General features: G+C 40.0%; 1 protein-coding gene across 10 annotated transcripts in view; it reads right to left on the minus strand.

The window, feature by feature from the left end:
• Positions 1–17,451, minus strand: part of FRMPD1 (FERM and PDZ domain containing 1) — a 140,419-nt gene that overhangs the window by 21,249 nt on the left and 101,719 nt on the right. For 5 of the 10 annotated variants that reach the window (XM_072727906.1, XM_072727907.1, XM_026013196.2 and 2 more), the window contains 4 exons: positions 13,733–13,890; positions 12,760–12,862; positions 9,899–9,944; positions 2,349–2,456 (listed from right to left, as the gene is read on the minus strand). In XM_072727906.1, the coding sequence (XP_072584007.1) occupies positions 2,349–2,456; positions 9,899–9,944; positions 12,760–12,862; positions 13,733–13,890 (415 nt within the window). Of the gene's footprint in view, positions 1–2,348; positions 2,457–3,961; positions 4,097–9,898; positions 9,945–12,759; positions 12,863–13,732; positions 13,891–17,451 lie in introns of all 10 variants that reach the window. The other 5 variants (XM_072727902.1, XM_072727899.1, XM_072727900.1 and 2 more) reach the window with 2 other exon arrangements.

A 17,451-nucleotide genomic window follows, 5' to 3' on the forward strand; every position in this document is an offset into this window, starting at 1 on the left:
TTCAAAGATTTTTTTTCTATTTTATATGTCAGTACCATAGGTACTTTGAACATATGGATTTTTGCATTTAAATTATTTTATAAACTAAATTAATAGGAATGTGATCCTTGGGCCATTTTTTTTATGGTACTCATTATGTTTTGTTTCCCCTCCCACACACAAAAACAGATGAAACCAAATTACAAAGCCACCAGTTAGTGCATGACTGTGGCTACTTCGTCAGCATCAGGCCTTACATTTTTTTCTTTATTTGTGCTTGGTTACTAAGTGTAAAGTGGCACTTCCTAATATTTTCCTTTGCATTTCTTTAACTGTTAGCAAAGTTAAGTATTTTGCAAGTGTTAGCTTACTATTTTGAATTCTTCTGGGGTCTTATCCTGCTTTCAGGGGAAAAGGTTAATAACCAATTTTATCAACTTTTACTCATTTTTTAAAAAGATTTATTATATATATATATATATATATATATATATATAGAGAGAGAGAGAGAGAGAGAGAGAGAGAGAGGGGGGGGGGGTGGGCAGAGACACAGGCAGAGGGAGAAGCAGGCTCCACAGCGGGAGCCCGATGCGGGACTGGATCCTGGGACTCCAGGATCGCGCCCTGGGCCAAAGGCAGGCGCCAAACCGCTGAGCCACCCAGGGATCCCCAACTTTTATTCATTTTTAAAAAACATTTATTTGTTTATTTGAGAGAGAGAGAGAGAGAGTGAGTAGGACAGCGAGGCAGAGGGAGAGAGAATCTCCAGCAGACTCCCTACTGAGTGCAGACAGAACCTGAAGTGGAACTGATCCCACTACTCTTGAGATCATGACCTGAGCTAAAACCAAGAGTCAGACACTTAACCAACTGATTCACCGCAGTGCCCCAGTTTTATCATTTTTTAAACATTTGAAAGGATGAGTAATTAGGTCACAGTGATGAACTCCCATTGGTTTTGCTCTCTCTGCCTTATGCGCCTGATACAGAGACTTGGTGCTCTGACCTGCAAGTGTCCCCAGCGACACATTTTTAGCATTCTCTTTCTCTAAACTTCCACCCCTCCCCAAACTCTGATCGAATTTTTGTAGCCATTTGAGGTCAAAACCTGTCCTCACCTGGTCTTCTCACAATACCAGCAAGTGGGGGATGGTACACATTTTAACACAGGCTCCAAGTGATTGGGTTCACACCTGCAGAACTCTTATTCTCTACCTGTCCTGTGAGGTGGTTCTAGCCCCTACTTCTCATCACTGTGCATTAGTCTTAAAAACACACACTGAATCTAAATTTAATTTGCTAAAGAGGTTCAATCCACTTCCACAAACATGGACACACAGAGACACAAGCATGGCTGGGTGACAGGGCCTCAGGTCTTTTCTAATGCATTAGGCCTCCCTTTGGCCCGTTCATGAACAAATCCACCTTCCACTCTCAGGTCTAATGAAGGTACAGTCTGTTAAGTAGCAGGTGATATAGACAATAAGGGCTTGGCAGATGTGAACCAGATCACCTGGACCCTTTGTTAAAATGGCCATGACTCCCCCATCTGCTGGTCTCTACAGCAAGGAGACCATATAAGGATAAGCTCTGACCTGAAAGTTTCAAAGTCTAATATTGATTGCTGAGTTCAGAATGGCAATAGTTTCAGACTATTGGGAAGAAAATGGGTAAACTATGTATAAACGAGTCTTTAATCCAATAGTCGACATTAAAAACATCAAACTCCAGCCAATACTTTCCCTTTTCAAATTTGTCCTCTGAACTCTCAATCCTGGACATCTCCATATCAAAAGACTAGACAGAATGTTACAGTGGAAAACAAAAGAACTGAAGTCACATAGACCTGGGCTCATATATTTTTTTGCTATGTGGTCTCAGAGGTTAATTCTCTTAATTTCTCCAAGCCTCTGCTTCCTCTCATGTTAAAATACCTCCTTTCCAGGGTATCATGATGATGAAGGATTATGTACCCCAAAAGTTTAGGTTCATATAATAGAAGTTCAATACAAAATGGGTTCTCGGGTAGGGGGAAGCCAATCTTCATCACAACCATCACTATCAATATGGAAGCAACACTAAGTTCAAGGCCAAAATGAGAAATTATCATTTGGAGCTTGTTGACATTTCATGGGTGAGAATTCAGTCACAGAATAAAAGAGAAACACCCAGTGTTTTTCTTCCTGGCTCTCCCTGTCCATGGTCAGCAGGTAACTTATTGAGGGTGCTCAGAGTCTTTAGCACACCTATTGCACTCCCTTGGTATCCTCTCTGTGCTGCAAGATTCCAGAATCTCAAAGAGATAAGTACCAGGAGGCAGCTCCCCAGCTTCATGAAAAGTGATTTCAACCCCTTGACTAGTGACGTACCTGGCTGTGTCCACTGACAAGCACTTCTTCAGCAAAGTGCACCTTCACGGGGTTGGTCTTTAGCCTGGCTCTCTTCTCCTCAGTCAGGAAGGATGACTTGGGGACTCCCTGCAAAATATGAACATGACACATTTGAGATCAGGACTTTTGTAAAAGCCATTACACATCTTCTCACTTCTTAAAAACAAAAGTGATAAACCTGACAACTGTTGAGGACTCAATTAAAACCCACAGAGAAGGATAGTCCCACTAAAGATTTCTTCATGAAATTTGGGAATCCCAACCCAGACAATGTTCTTATGTGTCTGAGGACAGTCAAGGATTCAATATGGTTGTAAATAGTTGTGTATGATGAAGCAAGAACTGGCTTGTGAACAAGAATACCCAAGTTCTGTTACTAAACAGTTGTGAAGTTGTAAGAACTACCTCAAACACAAATTCTTATGGAATAAGACCACATGTATATGTGTGTGTGTGTGTGTGTGTGTGAACAAAATAACTGTGTGTGACATGACTTTGGCCAAGTTATCATTCCTCTGGGGCCTTTCATCTTCCTGTGTACAATGTGAGAGTTGGATCTGAATACCTCTAGGGCTCCCTGAAGCTCTGACCCTTGTGATTGATCCTTGGCCCCTCTTTGCTCTTCTCATCTTTTGGGTGGTACTTTCTTTCCCCAGAGGTAGAAAGAGTCATCACAGGTTGGTATGGGTATGTGATGAAGGCCCTGGCTTAGAATGTATCAGGTTAAATTGTGACCACAAAAACAGTAATTTGCATGATCTAGACCAACAGAATGTGATCTTCCTGGATGGAATTCTGATACATTATTCCCAGCATGGCATGCTACATTTCTTGGTCTAGATAGTCTGTTAGGCCAGCTGCAGAATGTTTACATACATTAAGAGTCTTAAGGTGGAGCTCTGGACCACATTTTGCATAGAGGACAGAAGAGAGATAGAACAACAATCAGAGAAACTACAGGAAACAATGCTCATAGCCTCGGATATCAATAGACCAATACCATTAAGTACATGAAGTGAAGAAGTGACCCTGAAATTTTACGGCAAGATAAATTTGATCTTACAGTAACTAGAGCATTCATGTAACAGGTTCATGACTATGATTCAGTATCTCAAATGTACAGTTTGCTTTTTAAAAATTTAGTAAAAAGAGAAGAGGAAATAGCGATGTCCCTGGGGAAGAAGTCTACCTGTGTGGTAATCCCTCAACTCCAGAAATTATTTAACCTTGATTTGCTTTCTTCTTCAAGTAGAATGATTTTCCAATCAGAAGAGATAGAAGAAATAAAGGAAAAAAGAAAGTTACAACCTCAAATTGGTGATAAGACTATCAGACTGCCTTGAATGAGTTCAAGACACCTATCCCAGTAAATCTAGGGGTCATATGTAACAGTTGGCATCACCCACAGAAGAGAAAAAGGAAGAAATATTAGAAGACTAAAGATGGTTAAGTGTCAAATTTCCCAGAAAATGAACATGAAGATTAAGGAGAACACATATTGGTAAGCCTGTCATTTTTTCTTGGCAAAATTCAAGACAAAAGATGGTCAAGGAGTTTTAGTCATTGATCACTAATAACCAGTATGGAGTTACCAAGAATAAGTCAGAGTCAACCAAGTTCATTTTCCTTTTGAAGATGGGATTCCAGATTGGTAAGGCAGGGTCCTGTGGATATAGCAGTATTCCTTCATTCTTGCAAAGTGTTTGATAAGGTCTCCTATAATCCCCCTGTGGAGAAGGCCAGATGCAGAGCCATTAGGAGGATTCAAAATGAGTTGATCTATGCTCAAAACTGTCCTAATATCTAACTAAGCAACTCAGGCTCCCTTTGGCTCAGTCTCCATTGATGATGTTTAGCAAGGCCTTGGATGAAGTCAGAGAAAGTGTACTTACCAAACCTGTGAATGACATAGAGCTACATGGTGTCATAGGCAGCAGAAGTTTGGGAGGAAAAGTAAAAGAACGGTATCTAAAGGAGCTGTGTGGAAAACTTGAGGAGCAGGGGTGGCTATGGGCCAGATGCCAAAAAATCACTAAGAACAAACATAAGAGGATATAAGAGGGCAGGGCTGTCAAGACTGAAGGGAACAGAGTAAAGTGAAGGGTCAAAGTGACAGGTGCAACCATCACTATGCTAAAGATTCAAAGGAATGACAAACCAGGGGCAGAACAGGGAGAGATGCAGAGAGAAAAAGAATCTGTGACAGGAGTGTGGGCAGGGGGCAGGCAACCTCTATTTTCTCTCGCCCTGGGGACAGCAACCCTGCAAGACTGAGGCCCAGAGCTGGATCAGACTAAAGAAAATCAACGAGCTGGGTAATGGAGGAAGTGGAGGAAGCGTGGGAAGAGGCAGATCCCTGACAGGAAGGGAGAATGAGTACAGCTGATGACTGTACAAATATTCCTTTCAGTTCTGTAATTCCCTGACGGCAAAATCTCAGCATGCCAGAACACTGGGCTGAAGCAACACGATTTGACAGGGATTAATGTGAAGTGTGGCACTGAGGATCCAAAAAACTCAATTGCACAGCATGGGATGGGGGCTTGGAAGCTATTCATTTGAAACACAGCCTCTGTTTTTGGTTAACCACAAGTTTTACCCAAGCCAACAGCGTGACTGGGCCTACTAAAATCTTAACCCAATCTTAGGCGTCACTGGCAGTTTTGATGCATGTCAAAAGTGCGCCCTCCATTCCCTGGGTACTCTCGCCAGTTGGCCCCAGGAGGAACTATATTCCTTTCAGGTGCCACCATTTGGAAAGTCCACTGTGGAACTGGAATCTGTCCAGAAAGCTATCAGAGAAGTGAGAATTCAGAGAAGCATCTTATGATGAAGAGTTGACGGAACAGTAGACAGCCTGGAGAAGAGAAGGCCACAACCCGAAATCTTTGCCAATCTATTTCACACAAGGTAGACTTGCCCTGACTAGCACTAGTCGGTGGGAGTCACAGGGAAGAAGGGCCTCTCTCACATTTGAAACCGCCTAGCTATGAAACTAGCTGCTTTGAGAAAGAATACACGCTCTGTCATAGAAATGCCCAATCCACAGGCACCACCACAGGTCCCACTTTTACATCTGAATGGCAGCTTTGCTGCTATCTGTATGCCCTGGCATCTAAAACATGTTGTGAACCACTCACCTGTGCCATCTAATATGAAAAAGAGGCACTTTAAACAATATGAGCTCCCCATTATTCTAGGATATTTAGATTCTCCCTGGGTTCTAAATTAATTCATCAGAGAGTAGCAGACCTGAGCTGATAAAAATTTTCTCAGTGCATATTTTTACTGAACTAAGACTTTAAAGTGCATCAAAAGGGACAAGTTAAAAAGTTCTATATCTTTTTTTTACATTGGCCCTGGACTGGTCAATGTCATTTTATAAAGACAGCAGGGTTGGGGTGCCTGGGTAGCTAAATTGGCTAAGCATCCGACTCTTGATTTTGGTTCAGATCATGATCTGAGGGTCATGATGGGCTCTGTGCTAGGTGTGGAGCCTGCTTAAGATTCTCTATCTCCCTCTCCTCTGCCCCTCCCCCTTAAAAATAAAAAATAAATAAAAAAAGACAGCAGAGTTTAAGGAGGTATACTAGCATAATCCGAATGACTGTGGGTTCTGAAATCTGACTACCTGGGAAATTACCCAGCTCCACTGATTTCTGCGTATGAGACTATGAGCATGTGAGGCCACAGTGTCCTTATCTGCAAAAGGGGGATATTTGTTATCCTGTACGATTTTCTTTTGGTGAAGATTTAATAAGACATTAAATATTGGTATTAATATAACAATACCAATATTAATACCAATATATTATAAATCATTAATATAAATACAGCTCTGCACCAATATACATTTATTTTTCCCCATAAAATTCTATGTCCTACAGAAGTAGTAATTACTATTCCAACTTTGGATTTTTACTTTTTTAAAGATTTTTTTATTTTTAAGTAATCTCTACACCCAACGTGGGGCTCAAACTTGTAACCCTGAGATCAAGAGTCACACGCTCCACTGACTGAACCAGCCAGGTACCCTCCTCCACCAACTTTGGATTTTATCCATCATAATTAATTTCAAGCCATTTGAGAACCCTAAGAATCTGCTATGGCAAAGATGAACATCCTTACTAAAGCAAGACATATGTGATCATTTGTATAATTCCTAATAGAGGCCTGAGTGAGCTGGACAATATTCAGGGCATTTCTCAGGACATGGACCAATATAAGCTTTCCCTGCAGGACCTCCAGAGTACAATATTTGCATCCTCCTCTGCTTGGGAGCCTCAGGGGAAACTCAGGAGTTGTATTGGAACATGTTAATTTTCCTCTCCCTATATTTTTCATTTTTAAAAGGATGCAACCACCTGGGTGGCTCAGTGGGCTAAGCATCTGCCTTTGGCTCAGATCATGATCCTAGGGTGCTGGGATTAAGCCCTGTATCAGGTTCCCAGCTCAGCTGGGGGTCTGCTTCCCTCTGTCCCTCTGCCCCCTCCACCCTGTTCATACTCTCTCTCAAATAAATAAGTAAATAAAATCTTAGAAAAAAATAAAAGAATGCAACCATAAGCTGTTTTCCTCTTATTTACTTAACAAGTGTTCTCTTTTGTTTTCATTTCTTGAAAACAGCAGGGGAAAAAAAAACACCTAATTAAGATTAAGATGTTCTCCATTGAGATGCTAATCAGCTAAATAAAAAGAATCTCTTACCACCTGCACAACCATTTATACTGATTAGCTTTCAGTATACTATTTTTTGTATATTGATTTCACATTATTTCATAGACAAATTCTGTTTAGAAGAATCTCTGTTTATTTGCTCATAAAACCATTTGGTCTGTCATATTTATGGCAAATATCTTAATACTATTTAGGTGTTTTTTTCCTCTATTCTATTTCCAGGAAATAAAAACAAAAAACAGTATTTTTCAAAAATGAGAAGAGACCACAATTTCTTCGCTTTCTGGTGTTGTAAAGTTTTTGAACCATAGAAATTTAATTTTTCCACATAATCAAATAGCTGTTTGTTCATTGTGCTTCCTCCCACTCTCTAGCTAGGAATTCTTTCTATAACCTATGACCACACAGACACTCATCTATATTGTCTACATTTTTATGTTTTTCTATATTTAATTATTATTACATCAAATGGTGTGATGAGACTTTATCTTTTTTCAAATACTTAAAGAAATGTCCTAGTATGATTTTGTGAGTAATCATCTTTTCTTCCAGTGACTTGAGATGCGATATTTTTCACATACTAAATTCTTATCTCAGTACCTATTCTAAGACTTTTTGATTACACTGTCATGTCCAACCATTTTGTCAATATCATATTGTTTTAATTATTTTAGCTTTATTAGTTTTAAAATCTATTACACCAAAGTCATCCTCATTATTCTTACATTTTAAATTTTTTTAATTTAAATTATTTTTTAATTTTTTAACTTTTATTAAAGGTTTTATTCATTTATTCATGTGACACACACACAGAGAGACAGAGAGGCAGAGACACAGACATAAGGAGAAGCAGGCTCCATGCAGGGAGCCCGATGCAGGACTAGAGCCAGGGTCTCCAGGATCACGCCCTGGGCTGAAGGCGGCACTAAACCACTGAGCCCCCCCCGCCCCGCACACCCTGGGCTGTCCAAATTTTTTTATTTTTAAAGATTTATTTTTTTGAGAGAGAAAGAGAGAGCAGTGTGAGGGGGTGGGGGGAGAGGGAGAGACAGAATCCTCAAGCAAATTCTCCCACTGAGCAAAGAGCATTGACACAGGGTTCAATCCTATGACCCTGGGATCATGATGTGAGCTGAAATCGAAATCAAGACTGGGCCCCTTCACTGACTGAGCCACCCAGGCACCCCATTACTCTCCTTTTTTAATAAAGATTTTCTTGGTAAGCCTCACTTCGATAAACTTTGCCAAAATCCAAATGAAAGTCCTATCAGGAGTTTGAATTTTGATTCAGAATATACATTAATATGAGAATAACCAATGTATTCATAACAGTCTTCCCATCAAAGAACATGGTATATTTCTTTTTGTATTAAAAAAAAATTTTTTTTACATCCTATCTTTCATAATCTACTTTCCTTCACATAGGGTCCACCTATTTCTTTTCCATGAAGATTTCCTTTTTTATTTTTTCCCTTAGAGAACTGACTCTGGGATTTATTTATCAACTTTATAACTTTCGTTTTCCAAAGCATCACTTAGATTTTAATTTTTATCATTTTCTCTCTTTTGCTTTATGTTTTATAGTCTTTTCTTCCAACTTCTTGCACTGAATATTCTCTTGACCTATTTCCTTATTAAATAATAAAATCACCTAAGGCTATACATTTTACTCTGAGTATAGCTTCAACTGCACATACATTTTAAAAAGCACACTTCTAATTTTAAATTTTCTTCTAACTAGTCTATATAATGGTAGTTTTGCTTTTCTTTTTTTTTTTTAGTTTTGCTTTTCTATCCGACTCTATCTTTACTTGGGAGATTACATTCTTATTTCCAAATGTCTGGACAGTTTTAATTAAGTTTTTGGTTATTAGCTTCTATTTCATTATATTTTGGAAAAGAGATTTATATAGTTTCTTTTTTTAAGATTTTATTTATTCATGAGAGACACACAGAGAGAGGCAGAGACATAGGCAGAGGGAGAAGCAGGCTCCCTACAGGGAGCCCAATGAGAGACTCAATCCCTGGACCCCAGGATCATGACCTGAGCCAAAGGCAGATGCTTAGCCACTGAGCAACCCAGGTACCTCTATATAGTTTCTTATTTGGGGAATTTATTGAATTTTTTTTTGATAGAGTGGTATGTGGTCAATAAGATTAGATTATCAAATGCATCACTGAAATTCTCCATACCCCTATTTATTTTTTTTATCTTTATGTGGCTAAAGCTAAGAGGTATTTATTAAAGTCTCCAAATGAGAATTTTCTGTCAACTCTTCCTCCTTGATAGTTCTTTCTCTTAGGACTTAATTATACACTTTTCTCTGTATCACAGATAAAGGGCTCATTGGTCTGTGGCATTTAGGACTGTCATTTCCTACCAGCATATTGTTTAAGCCACACCTTGCCCTGTGATGAACCCCAGGGCTGACAGGACACTTTCACATCCAACATCTCACTTGGTTTTCACAGTAACTCATTAGACAAGACAATTACTGTTATCATCACTGTTTTACAAAAAATGAAAACTGAAAGTTAATGACTTCCCCAAAGTCATAACCTACAAACTTATCTTAAAACTTGTAGTTTGGTGCTTTTGTCATCATCCCACTCTGCTTAATCCTAGATCTGTCTCCTTAGCTGGACGACAAATTCTGGAAGCCTGGACCAATCCATGCCTGTTTCCTCCACAGCACTGATGCATAAGCCGTCTTCAGGCTACATTGACTGCCTGCCCACCCACTGCTTGTCTGCTGTCCCCTCTGCCATTTGCCTTCCCTGTTTATTCTATGAGGGGGTATGGAGTCTTGGGTCCGAAAAAGGTAAAACTAACAGGACATAGAAAGATTTACCGATGTGCAGCGAACAACTGTGATTGAAAGAGGGTCTTCAGCTTCCCTGAAAAAAAAAAAACAAAACAGAATAAAGATAACATTTCATCACTTTGGATGATGTGTGTGTGTGTGTTGGGGGGGTCAAGGTCAAAAAGACCAGCAGAATTACAAAGCAGCCTCTTTTGCTTCAGCTTCTTTGGCTCAGCAACATTGAGAAAGACGTTGAGGAAAGCAGTGTTCTGCAGGAGCTGACACTGTCCTAGAGTGCCCCTCCCACCTTGAGAGAATCTTCAGATCCCGGCCTCTACCATCTAATCTATACCTCCAGCCACTTAAGTCACTTAGATTTAATTTAGTCTTTATGATGGGGAACTCATGCAGTTGGCATGACCACTAGCTAGGTTAATGTCCAAAAAAAAAAAAATTCTTTAAGAGAAAACACAGTAATAACACAGATAATTTACGTTGCTGTTCAGACAACTGAGGCTAAACATTTCACTAAATTGAATAAATGAATATAGATAACATTTATCAGGTAAAAACCAACCAGTTTGTGTATCAAGATACTAGATATTTCTGTCTTGTTATTATCTTTTAGATTCCCAAAGTGATAAAAATCAAACAGATGTCTGCCAAACTTCCATTTTGTATTAGAGAACAGAACTGAAAAATCAATCTATATTTCCTTTTTCTTTGCCCTTGCTACATTGAGAAGCTGTCTGCAAATAATTTCATTTGACTTCTTGCAATATGAACATTTAGGCCAATTGCTGCTGGTGTGTTGCTTCCTCAAATGGAAAAAAAAAAATCAACTTGTGGTTTCTAAGTGTCTGGGGATTGCCTCTTTTCCATTTTGTATAAGAACAGGCCTTTCCTAAGATAATCTACAACAAACCAAGCTCCAAATGCTCTCAAAAGGACATTTAGGTCCCACAATATCTGGAGAGATTAGAAAGGTTTTGTTGCACCATGTTTTGCTTGGACTTAGCCCTTTATAGGCGGCAATGGCACCGGGAACTAAGCTAAAAAATAAAAAACAAAAAAACGGCCTTCTCACATGCAGTGTAGGATAGAGACCACAGCACATGGCACACATCAAGTAGCATCCCAGCTAAGAAGTCCTCAATGGCTTGACCTTCCAGACGGAGACTAACACCTGAATTTGCAGTGTGGGCATGCGACACCCTTCACCATGTGGGCCTCACTTCCCAGAACGTCACCTCTAGTCATCTGGTGCTTCAGGCAAGCTGAGCCCTCAGCATCTCCCCGTACCCCACCTGGTAATTCCCGCTTAGCACTTCTTCACCTGGATTGTCTACCTTTGTGCACCAAATTCGTCCCAACACTAAAAGTACAGTTGAAGTGCTTCTGGACATCTCTGTTTTGTCAAACACAACTGCCTCACTAGTTGGAGGAATTTGTAGCATTTATAGCCCCTTTTGTCTGCTCCTCTTAATGCATGGTCTGCCCTCAACCTCACAGGGGTGTGCATAGGTCACTTCTGCTCAACCAGCCTGAAGGTGTGTGGAGAATGCAGTCCCTCTGCTCCACAGAGCTTCTTGCCCATTGAAGGTGCTCAGTAAGCAGGTTGGGTTCAGTGTTACCCCAACACCCAAATTCCAGTGTACTGCTTTTAAGTTGAGAATAATTTTTGCATATTAGAGTTTGATCTAGCTTGCCAGAAATACTAGGATCACTGAAAACCTAAAATTAATTTGCTGGCATTGATTATCTTTGAGAAAATCACACAATAATCAGGAAAGCAAACATCATGATTTCCACCGCCATTACTTCATTTCGTAGAAATGAAATAACCAAGTCCCATCCCAGCTGTCCCACCCACTCAACTTATTCTCCAGCAATCCAGAAGCAATACTGGGCTTGGTTGAAAGGATTCTGTTCTCCACATGTTGATGGAAGTCTCTGTAAATCTTAAACTGGGTGTATGTATCTCCCTGCAATGAGACTGTGTACCTCCTGAGGGCGAAGACTGCCTCCTCCTGCATTTTCATTTTGTCATACTCTTTGTTAGTTACCTATTATTCAGTGTGTACTGTCCATGAGATGCTCTCAGAAATGAAAACCAACCCCAAATCACTTACAAAAAAGGCATAATAAGCATCTTCAAGTTGGTTTTCCTGTAACTCTAAGTTCTCATTTCTCTTTATTTATATAAAAGTCATCAAAACAGTGTTGAGTGACCAATTTGGAAGACAAAGTCTGTTAGGTTAGAGTGAGTCTGTTAGCCCTCTTCACACCTACCTGCCTATCCATTGACATTCCTGTCTTAAAACCAGGGTCAGTAACTGTTGGTGCTAACTCTCTTGGCTCATTCAACTGAGCACTCACTATGTGCCAGCTCCTAGGAAGATCACAGTCTAGACAGAAAATGAGGTGCTTGCACAGGTCACAATGCCACCAGGGAGAAGTTGGCTGCTGCCATATCAATGAAACTACATATCTGCCCAGCAGGCTGTGTATGCAAGGGCATTTAAGAAGAGCTATCAGAAGAGTTGAAGAAAGAGCTAACAGATTCAGCATCAATTTAGTCCAATCTTTGGCATATGTTACAACAATCCTAGAAATCCTTACCAGGTAAAGCCCCTGTATTATTCATAACTACAACCCCTGCAGTACCCAGTCCGGTGTCTAGCATAGCAGGGGGTTGAGAAATATAGCACCCTAGTGCCTCTTCATCCCTTCTCTAGGTAGATGAAAGAGAGCACACAGTGACCAAGATGGAATTCTCAAATTCCACGTTAAAGGAGCCTGGACCCTACCCACTAAAACCACAGGAGATCAATTATGTCATTCCTGTCACCCGTCTTTGCTCTGTGATAATCTGTGTGACTCTTCAGATAATGGAAGCAATTTAGTACCTCAGTATATTGACTGCTCGTTCACAGGAAAGGCTTTCCGCAGGCTCATCGTTCATTTGGAGGATCTGATCACCAGGAAAAAGCTTGCCGTGAGCAGAGCCTCCTGTTGGACAAAGAAGAAGTAATTGGTCTTCAGGCCAGGAGGACCCAGACCTCATGGGTCACAGCAGCATAACTGAATGGCAGGTTGATTCAGTCCCCAGGGCACTAGCTCACCCCTCTCTTCACTCCCCTGGCCAGCCTGGGGCTCCCGTGGATCTATTTCCTGTTTACAAAACATGGATAATGTACCTACCATCCATCACCTTCAGAGGATATTAGGAGACTGTCCTAGGGAAGAAAATTAGTGGAAATCCCCTGAATCAAAAGACCTGGCCAATGAATCTACTACATTCATCTCTAAAGAACTGTGTGTGTGTGTGTGTGTGTGCGTGTGTGTGTGTGTAAATTGAAATTAGTAGATTTTAACTAGTTCCAGATCTAACATCAATACATAGCTGATGTATGAAAACAAACACTAGACATTTCCAGCCTGCTCTTCTTCACCCTGATAGAGCCTGTATTTTACAAAGACTCAAGTGAAAACAAATCAATAATTTCTATTACTCTCTGGCCAGAAACTTTCCCCAGCGTGGAGCATGTAGGGTTTCAGAGAGGAGGGCCAGCTGATCCAAATACTGTCACTGCCCTGAGACTGGCCAGGGAGCCATGGGTGGGCAAAAGCCTGGTTGAGGCCAGCAGGAGCCTGGGGTTCAGATCGGCAAGTGCACTTGGGGCTTCCTCCCTCTCTGCACCAAAGGAAGGTACAAAGCTCTAGACAGAATTAGGTCAGAATTAGATATGCCCTATCTAACCTCCTGGGATGGCATTTTCAAAATTATATTCTAGGACAGAGAGATGGGAAGAGATCCAGGGCTGTTTCTCCCCACCCTGAGAGGCCAAAATCCTTTCTTGTTTCCCAGTCAGCCCCTACCTGCTGTGACGGCCACCACTGTGAGGGGAAGGCTCTCAGAAATGTGAAATCCATAGTCCTGGAGGAGGGCATCTTTGTCTATTTTTACTGTGTGTTTCACAGGGGTGATGGTCTGGATTGGGATCCCTGCGGGCCCATCAGCTGCAGCAACTTTAGCCCTGGAAGAGAAGGAGTAATATAAAAAAGAGAGAGAGGAGATTCTAGGTAATGGTCACAAACCAGGACAGCACTAGGCATCCTGGTGGAGAAAGATGCAGAGCAGAGCACAGCTCAACTCTCCTCTTGACAGAGATAAGGCACAAATACCAGTAGATTAAAACATCCAGTAGAATGTAGCACCATGCTCGAAAACAGAAGTATTGAAGTGCTATGGGCACTCAGAGAAGGGGGAGAGCAGTTCTAAGCTTGTGGGGTAGGGGATAAGGAATCAAGGAAAACATTTGCTACCTGGAAGAGGGGGCATTTGAGCTGCACCTTGAGAGATATCGAGGGCATATCTATACATCCCAGATCCAGGCATACAGAAGATATTCACCAGCCACTACTGAGTGGATGGAAGTATAGATGCAGGGATGCATGGGTGCATGGATGAACAGCCAGCCATCAGGCAGGAGGCAGTGCTTCAGCAGAGGTACAGAAGAGGAAAAACAGGGACCATAAACAGGAACGAGGAATGTTCAGTTTGGATGCATAATGCTAATTCCATAGATGGATTGTTTCTTAGGTGATTTTTTTTCTTTTTTGCTTTAAGATGAATTTCACTTCCATTTCAACTTGGTAACTGTGAGGATTCCAATATGAAATCCCAGATAGTGAAGGTTCTCTCTATAATGATCTTTAAAAACATACATGTTCCCTATAAATCTAAAAGCAGGTAGGTTGAAAGTTGTATTTTCTCTCTCTCAAAACTACAATGCAAGTCATGAGCTATTTTCTCATTTGTCTGTAGCAAATGATTTTTCTCTCCTACAAGTCAGTGGTCCTTTCTGAGAAAGGTCAAATGGGGATGGGATGCGGTGTTTATTGTCATAATAAATAACAGACTGTGGAGGAATAACAGCACCCCCGGGGCTCTGCATTTAAGCCCTATCATTTATTCTCATCCATTTAACAAATACTGTCAGGAACTCTGCCTAATGCAACAGGACCTCACTTATCTGAAAATCACCTGTCATTGATAATGACCTCCAATTTCAACAAGAATTGGGAAAGATAAAAAACTGCTCCATGGAGTCCAAATGCATGTGATAAACTCAAGTACAAAACCTCATGTACATTATCCATCAAGGAGTTCCTCACACCTCAGCTTAGAGCTGATTTAGGCTATTTGAACAGATGATGATCTGACTCCCCAGCTCAGAAGCAAAGAGGATTTCATCTATGCAAGCACATGCGTCATACTAAGAAGCGTCAGCAAATAGACCTCATGAGAGGAAAGAAACAGAAAACTGAAAATGTGTAGTGAAAAAAGCCCATTGCCATTACTGATTAAAAAAACAACACAAAACTTTAAAGCTATAAAAGGGCCTTTCCAAATAATAATATCCTATACCAAGTGTTAAAAATCACATTTACACTCTTTAAAAAAAACAACAGGAAAGATACTCTAGATACTACTTCTATTGAATATAGAGAAAATGCACGTAATAGTTATCAGAGAAGGAAAAACAGTAAGACACATAATAAACACAGGAAATGGAAAAGTACCACTTGTTTTTAAATAAATGATGATATTACAACTAGAAAATGATCAACAAAGAGGCCTGCTGGTGCTAAAAAAGTAAGGTTAGTGGAGTTGCAGTATACAAACACAAAACACAGCCTCAAAAAGCACTCGGTAACTCACTGAAACAGATTAGTTGAATGTGTATTAGGTGCTAGGCATTCTTTTTTCTTTTTAAGAATTTATTTATTTATTTATTTAAAAGATTTTATTTATTTACTTGAGAGAGAGAGAGAGATAGAGTGCGCGCACACAAGCAGGGGGAAGCAGCAGGCAGAGGGAGAGGGAGAAATAGATTCTCCACTGAGCAGAGAAACTGATACAGGGCTTGATCCTAGGACCCTGGGATCATGACCTGAGGTGAAGGCAGATGCTCAACTGACTAAGCCACTCAGGCACCCCTAAGATTTTATTTTTAAGTAATCTCTACACCCAACATAGAGCTTGAACCCACAATCCCAAGATCAAGAGTTGCATGCTCCACTGACTGAGCCAGCCAGACACACCTAGGTGCTAAGTATTCTCAATAAGATGATGCATTCACTCTTTCTCTCAAAAATAAATAAATAAATCTTTAAAAGGGGGTGCCTAGGTGTCACAGTCAGTTGAATGTCTGACTCTTGGTTTCAACTCAGGGTGTTGTGAGATCCAGCCCTGCACTGGGCTCCACACTCAGTACAGAGTCTGCTTGAGATTCTTTCCCCCTCTCCCTCTGCCCCCTTCTGCTCATGTGTGAGCTCTCGCTCTCTCTCTCAAATAAATACGTAAATAAATCTTAATGAATTGATGCAATAAAGGAATAACAAGTAATTGGGCTAAAGTTATGTTGGATTCCTGATTGGGAAAGACCAAATCTTAAAAAATAAAAATATTGAGTTCTAATAAAAAATACAGATTTAATACGTCAGTCAAAAATTCTTCCAGAATTAAAAAAAAAACTTGATAAATTGAAGACAGCAATAGTAGCAGTAACAATGAGAATAATCATAAATAACATTTATTAAGCAATAACTATGTACTAGGGAGTGACCCAACTTATTTTCATAGTTCATTCACTTAACCCTCCTAACAAACTTGTGAGGGAGATACAATGATTATCCCTATTTTATAGATAAGGATACTGAATCTTCCTTCAAGGGACTTTTGCTTAAAATCATGCAGCTGGAAATGGGCCCCTTTCTTCAAAGTTTCTGTGGCACAGCTTCTCAGACAGTGCTGGCCAAGTGGAATTTAATGCATCCACATATGTAAATGTGAGTTTTCTAACAGCCACATGAGAAAAGGAAAAAGAAACAGGTGAAATTAATTTTTACAATATATTTTTAAAATTTAATTTATAATATATTTTTATTTAATTCAATATATCCAAAATGCTATAATTTCATCATGTAGCCAATTAAAAAATTGGTATTTTGCACTCTTTTTTATATTAAGTCCTCAAAATCCAGTGTGATATAAATCATATTTAGAGAACATTCAGTTTGGACACTATATTTTTACCAGAAATACTCAGACTTCATAAAGTTTACAGCTTAAAAGTAAATTTTCATGCCCGAGTTATTCCAAACATACTTAAAATTTTCCAATAACTGAATTACCAGCCTTTGAATTTAAATTAATACATTTAAATAAAATGAAATATTCAGTCCCTTAATAATATATAAATAAATGCATATAAATTTTAAAACCTAGATAACAGGATAGGGGCACCTTGATGGCTCAGTCGGTTAAGCATCTGACTTTGGCTCAGGTCGAGATTTCAGGGTCCTGGGATCAAGTTCCGCATTGGGCGGTTTCCGACTCAGCAGGGAGTCTGCTTGTCTCTCTCTCTCTCAAGGAAAAAAGTAAGCCATAAAAGCTTATAATTTCTCCCTCATACACACAAAAATTAACTCCTGATGGATCATAGACCTCAATGTAAGAGCTAACATTACACTACTCTTTTTTTTTTAATTTTTATTTATTTATGATAGTCACACAGAGAGAGAGAGAGAGA

The sequence above is a fragment of the Vulpes vulpes genome, chromosome 12 (genome assembly GCF_048418805.1).
Source record: "Vulpes vulpes isolate BD-2025 chromosome 12, VulVul3, whole genome shotgun sequence".
In the NCBI taxonomy this organism is placed as follows: Eukaryota; Metazoa; Chordata; class Mammalia; order Carnivora; family Canidae; genus Vulpes; species Vulpes vulpes.